The sequence below is a fragment of the Plectropomus leopardus genome, chromosome 17 (assembly GCF_026936395.1).
Source record: "Plectropomus leopardus strain MGB_pleo_1.0 chromosome 17, ASM2693639v1, whole genome shotgun sequence".
NCBI lineage: Eukaryota > Metazoa > Chordata > Actinopteri > Perciformes > Serranidae > Plectropomus > Plectropomus leopardus.
Window position 1 is genome coordinate 1785899 of NC_142192.1, and position 16561 is coordinate 1802459.

General features: G+C 41.1%; 1 protein-coding gene across 2 annotated transcripts in view; it reads left to right on the forward strand.

The window, feature by feature from the left end:
- Window positions 1–5484: 5484 nt before the first annotated feature.
- nhsl3 (NHS like 3) overlaps window positions 5485–16561 on the forward strand; it is a 67328-nt gene continuing 56251 nt past the window's right edge. For both annotated transcript variants that reach the window (XM_042506544.2, XM_042506545.2), the window contains exons 1-2: window positions 5485–5569; window positions 7051–7444. In XM_042506544.2, the coding sequence (XP_042362478.1) occupies window positions 7213–7444 (232 nt within the window). In that variant the 5' untranslated portion in view covers window positions 5485–5569; window positions 7051–7212. The remainder of the gene's footprint in view (window positions 5570–7050; window positions 7445–16561) is intronic.

Sequence of the window (16561 nt, forward strand, 5' to 3'; positions counted from 1 at the left end):
GATAGGACAGTAGTTTTTTACCTCTTTCTTTTTCTTTTACCTTACACTTTTTGAACTACTTTGGTTTATATTTTAGTTCATTCCTCTTTCCATACCCCTTTTTCAACCAGAGCTCTCTGCCAACAGAGACTGTACATCTATTCTAGTCGTATGCTGGTGAGACAAAGCTGTCTCTGTTGCACAGAGGAATCCCCTCTGTGTGTTTTACAGCTGAGTATCAACCTGGAACCTCTCCCTCTTCTCTCTAAAACTATTATTACATGCCTCAATTCTCTGTCTGTCCTCATTTCTCTTTCTCTCACCTCTCTTTCCACCCCTCCCATCCTCGCTGTTATAAATAGTAGACTGTGGAATGCAACTTTGGAGAGTTTTGTTCTTTTTCAGAGCTTTCAGTGACTCTTAGTTCTCAGAAATGCGTTTCTAGAGGAAAAACATGAACACACTTGTTTTAAAGGTAACTAAATATAACAATAGAGAAGTATTGTTGCAACCTGTGTTAGTGTTTTTTGATGTAGTTTCAATATTGCTTGCTGTTGTTAGAGGAACACACAGAGAGAAGCAGTCGGTGCAGAAAGAATGTGTCTGTGGCCGGACAAAGGCAGGTCGGGAATGATAATACTGGTCCGAGAGAGCTGGGCTTATCCCAACCGGCAGTATGGATTTCCTGCCTGCAGCCTCCTTTCAGTCACATTCACCACAGCCACACACACACACACACACACACACACACACACACACACACACACTCAGGTCATTGACAGAAAGTTCATGTTGCTGTCATGACTTGATATCTGTTTTCTGTGTGATTTGTGGGTCTCAAGGCCTCAAATTGCTTTGAGCAGGGTGCCCAACTGCTCCAGTGGATTATTTGAGTTCAAGACGTTATCTAATTCAGTTGACCCTTTGCTAAACCCTGCCCCTTTGCGATGGCCCGTCAAGCTGCAGTGGCGAGCATAGAGCTCACACTGTAACTAATGGCACTCCCTGAAGAAATATTTTCTGATTTTGTGGAGAATGACAAAGGGATTTTACAGAGACACAGACAGAGGGGTCTGCAATATGTGTTCGAAGGATATATCCAGTATGTCAACCTCACACAGTAGCAAAAACAGATCAAACAAAGATAGAAGCTAAAGCCTAATGTACAGATCACAGTGTAAAAGTGAACCACCACAGCGCCTGTTTCTGTTTTGTTGACTATTTGAACATGTTTTGGAAAGTGGCTATAACTGATTTATATGCACGCAGTATTCCACATACTGCCTTATCATTCTGTGAAAATACAATGTTCTGCTGGGAAATCTTTGGTCCTCACAATCATTCGGATGCCTCTTGACATGTACCATCCAACACCGTTGTGGAACAAGTACCCCCCCCTTAATGCACCATGCCTCATCATAAAAACTGTGCAGGTATGGCCTGAAGAATGTGTTGAAGTGCTCAAGGTGTCCACCTTGCCTTTGAATTCCCCTAATCCTAATTTGCTTAAGCATTCATAGAACATGCTGGTACACCATTTTACAGATAGGACTCAGAGGATCTACGGCCAACATCCCTGTGCCAAACACCTCAGGGTGCCCCTCAGAAGTCCTGCGTCCATTCCTTTACAGTTCAAAGACAAGTCCAATCCAAAAAGGCCCCACACTGGATTTGGGGTACCTCTGGGGTACTGACACATCCTACAAAAGCTCAAACAGATTGGTATATGGGAAATTTAGAGGCCAGGTGGATGCTTTGAGCTCTTTATCATGTTTCTTGAGCCATTCCTGAACAGTTTTTACAGTGTGGCATGGTGCATTATCCTAGGGACCTTTGCTATGATGTAGCGGTACTTGGTTTGTAGTAATGTTTGGGTGGGTGGTGCATGTCAAGTGGCATCCTCATGAATGCCAGGATTCAAGGTCTCCCAGCACAGCATGGCATTGTTACGAGAGGATTAATGTTAATCACCTCTCCCGCCAAGTGGTTTTAATGTTTTGGCTGGTGGGTGTACAGAATCAAGTTCAGAAACCGAAGGCTTATGGTCTGACAAAGATAAACCTCAGGGAATACAATGAAGCCACGGATGGATTACTATATGGCCCTGCAGGGCACAGGGGCCCAAAGTGTAAGGGGGCCTGACTGGCCTTTACATACAAAGCATCATTTAAATTAACATGTACCAACCACGAAAAGACTCAAAATGACCAGAAAACAGAAAGAAAATGACCATAAAGAGTTGTAAAGGAACTACAAAGAAACCCAAAATATCTACAAAAATGGAAGGATAACAACAATGCAACACAAAACCATAAAAAAAGACACAAAATGATCTCAAAGAGACACAAAAAATCCATCCATCCATTTTCATCTGCTTCTTAGTGGCCAAATTGTGGGCCAGCAGAGCAAGCAAAGTACTCCAGACATCCCTCTACCTAGCAACACTTTCCAGCTCCCTCTGGGATATCCCAGTGAGTTCCCAGATTGCATTTCAGTCACTGTGTTCTGCCTCAGACTGTTTACCTGCCATTCAAACATGATTGGTCAATACTACTTGGACTACAAATGGAAACCAGAAAGATACCATAATCTTGCTCCGTTGCTTACAGATTCTGTATACATATGTAGCTGTTTAGATAGATTACGTCTGGTTTGAATAAACAGAAAAATGCTGGATCTAAAATGTGTGCAGTAGTCCTATTCCCTTATAACTTATTTCACAACTATCTTTTATTGTTTGCATGGCGATCTGTCTTCCAAACAAAAGTATGACCATAGATTCAGTTAATCTTTTCTGTGGCAGGACTATGGTCATAGACATATGACTGCATGTAAACGCAGTGTAAATGTAGCAAGCAAATGAAGCTAACCATTGAGCTTGAAAAGTCGAGATGGAGACAAACAGGAAACAGAGGAAAACAGAGTTGGGGAGGATTGGTGATACATTCCCCAGTAGGCTCATAGTGTTCTGGCGGTTAATGATTTTGAGCCTCTCACTGCAAACATTCAGACACTCGCAGACATAGACAGAGTGGCTGTTTTCGATTGTATCGCCATGGAAACATTAAAACATTTCAATCTGTTAGGCATGAGTGAACTAAACCATGACTCATTTTAACCCCTCCCATCACACCAGAGCACACACACAGTATGGATTCACCCAGCACTCACACACACACACACACACACGCACACACACACACACACACACACACACACACACACACACACACACACAAAACCTCATCTCACACACACAGAAATCATGAATCAGTACTTACTGAAAATAAGCAACAGGTCAGACTTTAGGAAGAAAAGAAAATTCCTTTTTGCCATTTTTTAAAAAGTGAATCTGCCACCTGATCTTCATTTTCTCCTTTTGATTCTCCATAACGTTTGCTCATGAGATATAGCAAGAGAATGCCAACCAGCACTGACAGTATGTGATCTAGTTGAGGAATGAAGGCCATTAAAGTTGCAGCATATGAGAACCAAACTGACAGTGACATCCTTGGGTCTTGTGCCAGAATTAGCTGAAGAATCTCAGTGGACAGGTAATTTAGGAACTAAATAAAGACAGTGACCTACAGCTTGCTGATAATGGATGAAGCCGACATGAATCCGTTCGGTATTATCACATATTCTATCACAAATATAAAGACTTATTTGTTCTTTTGATAGGCTTGCTGCAAGTGTACACAAAGCAGGGTATGCTATTTCATGAAGTTGTCACAAATTCGATACATATTCATCCTGAATACCTTAAACAGTTTCAAAACATTTTCTGCAATATTGATACATTTGTTTCAGCTGCACTTTCTTGCTTTCTTTAACTACAGTTAGCCGTTCTCTGCTACTAACCAGGAAAGGAACAGTCATTGTTGTCATGTTATAGCCTTCTTGTATTTATCTTTAATTTAAAAAAAAAAATACATTGAAAAAAATACATTGTATGCCCTCAATGTCACTTTTCCCCATGGTAAAAAAAAATGTATTGAATATCAATATTTTCCAGCTATTGTACATTTCTGTACCATGATAACACAGAAATGCTCTCTTTAGATAAAGATATTACAAATATTTTGTTATTACAACGAGATAGCCTACTGTGCTGTTGCATTAGCATAGATTATTGGCACTCAACTTACAGTCCATGCAGATAGTGTGCCAGGTGGCACCCCTGAACATTTTCTAATTCACAATAAAAATAAAATGATTTACACTGGGAATTTCTTTTGTACTTTTAGTATACATAAGGTGCCAGAAAACTAACACCTAACCCTAAATAGATCCAATGGAGGATCCTGCACACCACCTGACATAGGTCCTAGCTAAGACCCTAATGTCCTAAAATCCAAGAAATATCCTAAAATTCTAGAAAAATCCTTTAATTCTAGAAATGCCCTAAAATCCTAGAAACATCTTAAAATCCTTGAACTGTCCTAAATCCGGCCAATGTCCTAAAATCCTATGTCTTAACATTTTGCAACTGGCCTCCTGTAGATCCCAAGCAAAGCAGGTTGAGTATCCCTGTCATAGATAAAACCATACATTTATTGAAGACTCTTGTTGGTAACTGACAGATTCCTCCAGCTCCTGATCCCCCTCCCTACCCCAGTGGGTTTCCTCCACATCCAAACCAGATGAGCCAGTCCTACGACACACGTGCACTCCACCCACTTCTGACAAGTGTCCCCCCCCCCACACACACACACACATACAGTGATGTCAGCGTGTTTCGTCCCACCACAGAGCAATTAGCAACTCACTTCAAAATGTAGTGGCAAAGCTTGTATGGTGAGTACAAGTGGACAAAATTTAACAGTGACTGACCTCACCTGTCTGTCTGACTGTGTGTGTCATGTTTAACAAGGGGTTTCGGGTTTCCACCTGATAGGACAGAGCCACTCCCTCCTAACTGCACAGAAACTACTGAACCTCCTCACCTTTGCCAGGCCACCTTCCAACACTGGTCTGCTTCAGAGGGAAATCTGTCATTAGATTTCCCTTTTTTTAATGTTTTTTTTTTTTTTAAATTTTGCTTCAAGAGACCTCATCTCAGTGAAAGCTACACCTGGCTCTCTGTTTTATATTTGGTTTATTAGGCGAATCCATTGATTCATTGGTCCATGCTGTGTGTTTTTCACTCCTAGCTGCCGTGATGCTTCCTCACCCAGGGGTTCCCGTCCTGAGGGACACTGGGATCACTGCACCTGATCCCCGGAAAGGAGGCTAGGAGGAAAGACAATAGGAAAGCTAACAGCAGGACTAGAAAATACTAATGAGCCGTGCAGCTGCTATGGTGGACTGTACTGAAGCTAACATGCTAAATGTCAGCTGTTTGGAAAATGAGGAGAAGCAGCCAGAGCTGGAATGGTGCTGCAAACTGCTCACAGCCCAGTGAGAGGTGGGAGGAGAGGCTGGCTCTCACACAGAGGGAGGGACTCAGAGAGCATGGAGCTTCATTCACTCTGCTAAACACACACACACACACACACACACACACACACACACACACACATGCTCTGCAAAGCTGTTCTCAGGCTGAGAGGAACGAGGGTAGCAGGGGAGAGGACTGCACGCTCGCTCTGTAAGTTGAACACTGTTCTATTCTGTCCGACTGTTTTATAGCAAATATTTTCATGGTCTGCTAATGTGACAGCATGTAGCAAAGTGCATGGGTTCATGTGTGTTCTTTAACCCTTTGAAACCTCACCTAATTGGCTTGGTTTCTTTTAAAAACATGGAAACGAGGCAATGAGGAAAGAAGAAATGACCAAAAAATGAGAAAAAAGTACAAGAAAATCACCCGAAAATTAGTTTAAATAAAGTCAAAAAGTTTTAAATTATAATAATCATGTACCATAAGTATAAATACCTAATTATTATAATTATATATATATATATCCCTAGACATTTTCCCATGCTTTTTTCAAACACATTTTCCAAATCGACTTATTTCTTGCAATTTGTGAAACATTTCTTACCGAGTTACTCATTGTCTTTTTTCCCCATGTTTTTGGAACAAAAAAAAAAACATCAATTTGCTCAAGGTTCAGAGGGTTAAATACTTGTGAAACACACCTGACAGAAAAGTGATGTGGCTCCAGGTTTCAAAGGGTTAAATGTGTCTTTATAAAGTAAAAAGTCTGCTTTGTATTTGCCCACCACTAGTCTTATTGAACTGAACTTCTCTCTCGACTCTAACGCAGCCATACACACTTTTCTGCTGATGTGAACCACATGTCAAACATGCATGCGCACACACACAGACTGTGCAGAGGTCCAGCTCTGCTCCCCGGGGCTTCTCCTCTACATACACAAAAATGAGAGAATAGAAAAAGAGGCAGTGGGGGCGGGCGAGTAGAGGGAAAACTTTAGTAAGACAATGTGGGAATACTCATGTTTACAGTGAGGCTGGTATGTTTTCCTGTTTTATCTTTCTTTAGTTTTGAAATAACCTGATGAGTTTGATTTATTCCAGTTAACCCTTTAAAAACTGGATCGACATCACTTTTCTTAAGCTGGTTGTCACATGTTTTTAAACCTTTGGACCCTGAGCAAAGCGGTGTAATTTCTTTTCAGATAAAATGTAGAAAAAGGCAAAAAGAAACTTGACAAGAAATGTTTTTAAAAAAGTAGACTTAGAAAATTAAATTAAAAAGGATAAAAGTCCAGGAAATTATATTTAAAATGATTTATTATAATATAGTTCAATTTTTAAAAAAATGCTACAATATTATGATTATTTTTATTTTTATTATTTTTAAGCATTCAGGTCATTTCCTTGTTTGTTTTGTTGACCTTCCTTTTTTCCCCCCTATTTTTTATGTACATTTCTTGAACTTTTTTTTTTTTACTAATTTCTTGCTAATTTCATTATTAGTTGCTCATTGCCTTCTTGCCATTTCTTTAAGCTAACTTGCTGAGGTTTCAAACAGTTAGTGTTCATATTCTAATAAATCTGATATTTTTGTTTTCTCTTTTTGCTTCATCACGTCTGTCTGGGTTTCATTTGGACCCTTTTTTTCTGTCTTTCATTCCATCCTGCTGATCTCACTGTTGTCCCAGGTGGTGACAGACAGGAAAAACAGAGACACTGAACGAGGCCAGAGAGGGACAGAGGGGTTCATGACACCCTGGAGAGCAGGAAGGTTTCACTTGTTCCCAACAGAAGACACACAGTTCTGGGTGGAGGTCCAGGGGCCATAGCTCCCAGGACCAACCTCCAGGATGTCCCGGAGGAGGTCTACAGGTGACCTGGTGCCCAGGGACATCACTGAGATCTTAGCCCGGGAGGCGAGGGCTCAGCGTGGGCAGAAGAAGCCGGGTAGCTCCCTTGGACAGGCCTTCAGCTGGTTGAAGGGGAGCCGGAAGAAGAAGAACCTTGGAAACGGGCTGAACCGAACTGGTGCTGGTGCGACAGATACCAAAGTGGGACTTCAGAACCATGAAACTGCAAAAGGTGAGTGAGCCAAGACATTATGCTTCACTGTTTTTCTTAATTCTCTGTGTTCAGCTGATTACAGAAAATGACATTCTATCAGACATGGAGCTTGTTTAAACCTGGTATTAGCATGTGTTTTGGTGTTGCGAAATCAAGTGGACAGATCAAACTCATCACTATTCACACCTCTGTCATGTGTCTCCTACTGATCTTCTGAGTTCTAATTTCGTTATTGCCTACGTGACTGACGTTAAAAGGTTGAAGGGCCCGGAGCATAGTTATTATGTCCACACTCTCACTAGCTGCTCGCTAGCATCATGTTAGCAGTTATGTCAGTACAGCTGGAGACACCACTGTCAACAGAATTCAACACGTTTCCTTCTATTGGACAAAACAATGTTTAGTCACACCTGGGCAAGTTACAGAGTATCACCACGCTGTCATCAAAACAATCACCATGCCTTGCACTGATGACATAGTCCTTGTTAGGGACACATTTGTGTTCGCACTGCAAGAGGTAGGTGGCGACATGTGTCCCAGAGCACCTCAGCAAGTGGTTTGAGTGATAGGATCACAATGCGTCTTGATAGTTTGGGTCTGGTCTTTATTGTTAATTAATGGTGTCATTATGAAGTCAGATTGGTCTGTTCTTTCTTGTTAGTGAGAACAATAATTAACAGTCCTATTTTTTGTCTGAAGTGCAGTTTTCAGGCAGCAGTTATTATGTTGTATTATTATTTTAATGTATTATCTAATACTACTCATTCTCTTTTTTAATTCATTTATCTTTCTATAAATTTGTGTATTGATTTGTATTTGTGCACTCATTAAATCATTGATTTACTCATATATTTATTTGTTTATGTATTTATTTTATCATTTAGATATGATTAACTGACAGTTAAATGAATGCAATTCACAGAACAAAGCTTTTATTTTGAAGTCGGTTCTTTGATGCTCTTACTGTAATACCTATCATATATATACGATCCACTAAACAAGGTGGTGGCTGGTTAGACCGTCTTTTATGGAGTGGAGGTTGGCTTGACTGCAGTAAAAGACACTTACATTTTAGGTAATTTTCCAGCACCAACAATGGATAGCTGACTCCAGAAATATAAGTCACAAACCACAGGAAAAACAGGCATGTCCAGGTGTGTGCTTCACGGTTAAATGTCCTCTGGAAACACTTGTTTTAAAGTATTGTAGCATGTTTTCTTAATGTGTTGTGTTGTGGTATTTGCAGCATGTTCTAGAAATGCTGTGCATGTGTCTTGAAATTAATGTTTTCATAATTTACTTCTGTTTTGTCTATTTGCATGTGTTGCTGTAAAGCCTCTGGAAATGTGGCTTGAAACAGTAAGAATGCACATTTGATTGACACCTTCTTGGATCCCCCCTTTGTCAACTGTCTCTCATCTCCATGACGACAGCCATGGAGCAAAGCAGAGTCGTCGTGGTACAGCTCTATCTGTTCCAGCTCTCTGACTTTGGCTGCGTTCCTAAATCCAGAGAGCTGCTGTTGGAGTGTTCTGTTTCTCCATGAATTAAAGAAGGGTTAAGTTCATTACACATTCACTTCACTCTGCATTTTGCTGCTCCTTCTCCCCAGACAGTGTGCCCAGAGTGCACTCTGACACACCCTGAGTGCACTGCTCTGGATAACTGAACGGTACATTCCAGCAGCGCTCCGCCTTTACCAACAGTCCAGTTTGTGCCACAGTGCGCTCTAACACTCAGAGTTAGCGTTTCTGATCGCACCCTATTGAAAGGAGCTTTGAGGGATTTCAGTTTGGCATGTTAAATTAGTATCAACTTACAGCTGACTTCAAATTTTTCATTGTCTTTATCCACATTAGGTAAGGTAAAGTAAGGTAGATTTATTGGACCAAGGTGATATGGATCAGGGATAACCATGCCCAAATCAACACAGCTTCAGGACACTGTGAAAAAAACTAAAATGACAAGATTTCAAATTTGGATTGAGGCTAATGTCAGACCATTTTGATGCTTTTTATTATGCATGTAAGACCCCAAATGACATATTTAAAAAAAAGTTTTTGGTGATTTGGGTTCCTAGAGGCTTTAAATTCCCCCTGACGACCACTGTAGTAAGGTTATAAACATGATGTTAATGTTGTGTTTACAGCTTGTCACACTGCCCCCTACTGGCCAAAAAAAACCACGAAAGCAGGCTCAAGGGAAAAAAAACTCAGATGTGACAGACACATAAAAACAATTTCAGTAAACAACCTGCAGTTAGTATGGTTTTGATTCTCTGTCAGTCCAGTTGCTCTCAAGTTATTATGAAAGGATGATCTGCAGGAAGACAGTGGGATATCAGTGAGAGAAGACTCTGACTCTAATCAGAGATGCATACAAGTCTTAGTGGCATGGATATTCTTGTCAGGGTTCAGTTTAGGTGAGGATCAGAGTTTTGGAGCCATGCTTTGCTTGTTTGGCAGCTTTGCTGTATAAATATGTTTTGTTTTGTCTGTAACGATCAGACTGTCTGTACAGTCATGAGGTTTCAGGGAAATATGCTGACTTTTGGATTAAGATGGAAAGGTAACAGGGATTTTGTTATCATCAGGACATCAGTCGGTACATTTATAACTTGGCAGAAGTGACACACATACACACACGCACACTCAGACTGTCAGACTGGACTGACAGGAGTCTAATCCCCCTTTCTGTTTACTGATGCGTTTGCTTGGTCGGCAGCACAGAGATTACCCACAGTCCCCATTCCCTGTTTTTGTTTCACCTCCAAAGCCATCCTTTTCTCTTCTGTTACTGTGTGTGTGTCAGTGTGTGAGTGTGTGTGTTACTCTAGCAACTATCCAGCAACTCTTAGAAATCCTGATTCACAGTCTGTCTGACCTTGTTTGGTCTTTGTGGGTTTTGTGCTCATTCTGCCTTAGAAGAACCTCCATGATACCTCATTATGCCGAACATTGTGGTTGTGTAAGGTCTATGGAGAACCATGAATGCTGGATGGCTAACAGACAGTGGCTCCATTTGAAACCAAAGATTAACTAGTAGTAAGGCTAATAATTCCCCAGAATAGGATGTGGTCAAAGGCTGATGGTAAGAATGTGTGGGAACCTTAGTTTTTGGCTTGTTGTCTCAGAGATTTTATGATTTTAAAACTAAAGGGGACGACTGTCAAACATGTCCAACAAACAGATCGCACATCATAATGAACATTCAGGCGTTTTTCATAGTGATAGTGTGACTGAGTTGTTTGTTTTTTTTCTTTTAAACTTTACTCCCTTATTGCTTCACAGCATCGTGAGTTATGTTTGCGGCAAGATAATGACGTTTTTTTAAGAATTCTTTCTGTGTTGTTCTAGTTTGTTAACTGATTGTTCTTGGGCAGGTGGGTCCTAATCAAACTTCATTTATTTGTTTATAGGAGAGAAAATCAGTATATCTAAGCTACTTCTTTTTTTTCCAGAGGATGGATGTCATTTCAATGTTTGAGAGGATAAACGAATAATTAAATACATCTTAAATCTTAGTATGCTCTGCTTCTGTGTCACAGGGCTTTGTCAGGTTATTATGAGGAGTTTTTGGGTCTGAAGTTATTTATCTATGATAATAAAAATTGTCACAAGCTGTGTAATGTCATGAAAGTGCTTCAAAAGGTCATTGAACATTGAACATCTCGATAGTTTGGAATGCCTTTAATCAGCCCCTCCAGTATTTCACAATGTTGCGATCACAACAATTCATGTGGAATCAGGCAATCCCTGTGAATTCGGCATGACCTTGCAATTTTGTCATCACCTCAACTTTACCCCGACTTTGACTTATTTCATTGCACAGCTGTGCACAGTATATTGATCCGCTCAGTCCCTCTCTCTCTGTTTATCATGAGACTGCTGCTGCACCTGTCACAGACGCTGACGGGAATAATAATAAATATAATAATAATATCTTAATTTATATAGCACCTTTAAAAACACAGTTTACAAAGTGCTTTGACAAACAAGGCAAAGCCGGCTGTAAGCAGGAATGATCATTTTACCCAACGGTTATTAACAGGTTTAATGACTGTGGCGACCCATTTCAAGGTACAAGGTAGATTTATGTAGATTTATTGTAATTAAATGAATCCCGCTACATCTTTTTGGCGTAAAAAGGAGGAGTTGAGGAGTCTTACAGTCTGGGGAAAGAAGCTGCTCTGTACTCTGGTGGTTCTGCAGCAGATACTTCTGTATCTTTTTCCAGATGGCAGCAGGGTGAACAGACTGTGGTGGCTGCTGTCTTTCAGTATCCTGTGGGTTTTGTGCAGACACCTCACTTCACCGAAGTCACTGATGATCTGTATATGGGAACCAGTGATGTTCTGGGCAGTGTAATCACCCGCTGTAGAGCCTTCCTGTCCTGGGCCGTGCACGAACCATGCCATCTCATCATGTTTCCAGTCAGTATGCTTTCTATTGCTCCTCCTTAGGAGTTAACCAGGATCTTGCTCTGGAATTTAGCCTTCCAAAGTTTCTCTAGGGCGTAGAGCCTTTTCTGTGCTTTTTTAACCTGGGTGGTGATGTGTGATGACAGAAATAGGTTCTCAGTAATTCCAAGGAACCTATAGCTGTTCACCTGCTCCACCTCAGCTCCACTGATGTAGATAGGGGTGTAGACATTTTGGTATTGAGCAGCACTGAACTCACAACTTGCTTGAGCCCCCCCACAGCTCATCTTGAGTGGAGCAATAGTAGCATCTGTTTCTACTATTGCTGTGCCTCTCTCCCCCTCTCTCAACCCCTCTCCCCCTCCCCCCTCTCTCTTTCTCTTTTTCTTTTTTGCCATAATTGTATTTCATTTGTTATTTACGACATCTATTGCACGTCTGTCCATCCCGGAAGAGGGATCCCTCATCATCCTCTACCGCTCTTCCTGAGGTTTCTTCCTTTTTTTCCCCCCGTTACAGGGGTTCTTTTTCGGGAGTTTTTCCTTGGGTGATGTGAGGGTCTAAGGGCAGAGGGATGTCGTAAACTGTACAGCCCACTGAGGCAAACCATGTTTTGTGATAATGGGCTCTATAAATAAAATTGACTTGACTTGACTTGACTTGACTTGCAGCATAGAGCAGATCTGTCTTCCATAGTGAATAGTTCCTTAGTGAAGAGACTTATTTAGAATGCTAGAAACAGATTTTTGTATTGCGTAATGGAGTTGGAGTTTTTAAGCTTTACAAACTATAAAGTGTCACAGCTGCTGTCAAGCTGTTCGAGGCACACTGGGCTCTCCCTCACCTGACACTGGAGCTCCGGGTTGCACTGTGTCTTTCTCTCACCTGACGCTAAAACTGACGGGGGTTGGGATCCCAGGCGAGATCCCCACACATCCCGCCCACCAACTGAAGCTTCAAATAATTGCTGTTGATAAATGCTGAAGCTACAGAGCCCAGAAAATGGTATTCAAGACAGCCCTGCTTTACTCCCTTACTGTTTAGAGCATTTTAAGATGTCGTTACTGTAAGATATCGTTGTTATTCAGAAATCATCCTTTGTTGACTGATTGTGATTGAGCAGATGGGTCCTAATGTAACAGCAGATATGTTTCCTATTGGCTAAAAGTTTTACTTTGGTGAGAAAATCAGTATAATCAGTAAAAGCAGGAAGCTGAAGGTGTTTTGTGTTTTGTGTTTCGCACAATTCTCACAATCTTTCAGAATGCAGCCATGAATCTTTGACTGGATCATTTCAAAACTTTTTTAAGTTTAGTTTTCGGGGACTAGTATTGTTTTTTTTATAGATAGAGCAGCTGGAGATGTAAAGGAAAGGGGGAGAGAGGTTATGACATGCAGCAAAGGGCCACAGGTACTTTAGCTAGCGGTCATATCTCGTTAAAGTTAAGCTGGTGTCAGCAAACACAGGTGCTCTACTTCAGCAACATGAACAGCTGGTGCTTTCTGTCTCACCTGTTGTGTGTGTGTGTGTGTGTGTGTGTCATTTAATTGTTATGTTTGGATTGTTTTCTTTGGCACTTTTTTCCTTCAAAGATAATGAGCAAAGCCTTTTTTCCCACCAGTAAATACTAAGTGGTGTTTTGCACCTTTATATTCCTCTTGCTGCAGTTCAGTCTCTCTGAACCTGTTGAGTGACTTTACCAGCCTGATGAGATTAATGTTCGAAGACAACTGTCACACGTACACATACTGTAAGTATGTTGTCCTCACACACTACTTGGTCTCTCTGACTATACTGGTTTGGTTACCAGACACACATTTTGACAATTTGCGGAGACAAAGGATCGCTCACTAATGCAAATTTTCTATTTGACATCAGCTGTTTCAGCAGTGAGCACCTATCCTGTCCTGTCATGACACAGGTTTCAATAAAATGTCCTGAACCAGAGATTTCACACTGCCTATCAGTGACCGCCCTCAAAATCACCCACCCACAAGAGCATTTCCCTCAAAAGCAAAGCATTTTTTTTAAGTAACTGCTGCCACTACAGACCACGGCTGTGATGATGGGCAGGTTCTCCGGTGAACACTAGCCGAAGTGAAAGTTAGCTTGTAGCTGCATACTGTAGCAAGGCAACAGATATCACTGAAATAATGAAGGATTTCTACATATTTGGACAATTTACCAGCCATCTGAAGCTTGGTAGAAATGTTGGCCCAGTTTTTCTTCTGGTTGTCCTAACAAGTTACTGCCACCGTAATTCCAGGTACTAAGACAAGTGTTGATTTTAGTTGATGAAAACTATGACGAAAATCAGTCATCAATGATCTTTTTCTCCATGAAGAAAACGAGATGTTGAGTTTAAAAAAGTAATCAATAATAACAACTATGACAAAATAGAACTACTACTACTAACAACAGTCATATTTGCAATTATTCTCTCACACAGTATGAGCCATATGAGATCGGAGCTCCGACTAACTATAAAGTCCAGGACATAGCAGACTGAGAAGGACTTTTGGCTGAAATTAAATTATTTTTCTGCTACTGAACAGTGAGATCAGTTAGAGTTTACAGGTAACCTGGGCACAAAACCCACTTGTCTCATATTATTTATTAGTGGTGTCAAAGCATCTGAGACCATAAATAGAGATTTTGAGCTTTTGTAATTATGATCAGCTCTTGCGTACATGTAAATTATCAGTTAAGCCTGCCAAATATTAGTCCAACTGGATATATTTAACAGAAAACATCTTGAGGAAAAGTTGACTAAAATGTCATGAAATGACTAAAATGTGACTAAAACTTATAAGCCTTTTTGTCTCAAGATTGAGACTGAAGCTAAAATGGCAGCAGAAATTAACACTGATTCAGAAACCAACATTATCAATTCCTACATGCTGTCTTTTTTCCATTACATGTGATACCGGCTGTTTAATTGGTAAAAGCCAGGCGGTGATAGCCAGAGGTTCAAATCTGTGTGCGTACCCCAGCACCTTACCGCCATGTAGGAAACCGCTTCCCCTCTGCTGCTTTCCCCTCATTGAAATGACTGTAGGCGACAAATTACTGCTCAACGGTGTGAAAGCAGCTGTAGAAACAAGAGGAATCAAATCATTCAGTAGACATAAGATACACCTGAAATCAGCCCTGAAGGGGAAATGGTGTTTTCAGCCTTAACTATATTTTCCAAGGTTTTTGTGTTTAAGTGACTCATTGAGACAACAATTTTTGAATTGGTCCAGTATTGCGAGAGAGCACTGCAGCCATGGTAACAAAACAAGCTGCAATATAATCCCTACAGGCAGTTGTGCAGCAACAATTTAAGTCTGCTAAAAGTGTTTTATTAGTCACTTAGACATAAAAACATTTGAAAATAGGGCCCAGGTTGAAAAATACAGAGGTTTCCCACTAACTGCCACTTAGATGAAATGGTAGAGACTAAATGTCGTGCACTAAGTGTGTGTAACTGTAACATTTCTGCAACATGTAGTGCCCTCAAAAATTCCAGAGCAAAAAAAAAACAACAAAAAAAAGATGTATATCCTTTACCAGCCTGTTCTCATTCTTGAGTTGTTTAATACCGCCGCTTTTGTATTGATTTTGGCATAAGATCTGACACCAAAAGCCACCTCTCGTGGCTGTATGATACACTGAGAATAGGATTGACAGAACCAGTTTCATTGCTATATTTTGCCAATGGACAGCCATATGGCTCCTACTGTGGCAGCCTCATATGCGGATGGGCGGCGTCACTTGAAAAAGGACGGAACCTATCTCGTCTACATGATACGCTACCAGACAGCATCAGGTTGAAACACTACTGGTACCGACACAATGTAAGGAGCACAAAGGTTGGGGTGGGTTGAGTGTTGATGGGTGGATCAACAAACAAGCCAGAATGTGTTGTGTTTTTGTCTAGACATTACCATGTTCCCTTTTAGCCTAATCCTAAGCATGCACCTTTGCAACACGTTCTCATCCCAACTTGTCACATGGTGTCTCTCTGTCAATGACCATCTTTGTCTTCTTATGGCATTTTAGGTATCCTTCTGTTTCAGCAGTTTACGCTCTGGGATGCCATTACCGTGACGTTAACAATTACACATGGTGGAATGACACATCCTTGTTCACACAACAGCACATGGCAACCTGCTTAGGCAAAAGAGGCACATGTTAAGGTGCAGAAAAAAAACAGCACACATCCACACGAGAAGCAAACTCCAGACTCCCACTCAAAAGTCAGTTGTATGTAGGACCCATCCACCTCCCCTCCCTCCCACCCTATAAGTGCACTCAAGCTCCTTACATTATGTCATAACCTGCAGCATTATTACCTGCCGCCGTCCTTCTGCATTTAAAGCGCACGTGAACAGTTCCATCCAGCTGCTTTCTCAAGTGACACCGTCTGTGTGCGTTGCATGGGACGTGCCTGGTGCCGTCCAGCTTTCCCCCAACGTATAATAACAATGCCACCAGTTCTGTCTAAACGCATTCTCATCTGATGCTGTACAGCCGTGTTCTGGCTGGAAACAGGAGGTGGCTTTTGGTATCACGCTTGTATGCTGAAAGCACTGACAGAGTGGACATATTTGACGAGTTTGGGATGAGAATGAGCTGGCTTTTGTTGACATCACAATGTTTGTTGCCATGTGCATTTGTTGCCATGTTCTTTGGTCACATATACCCACCACGTGCCTTTGTTGACATCCCA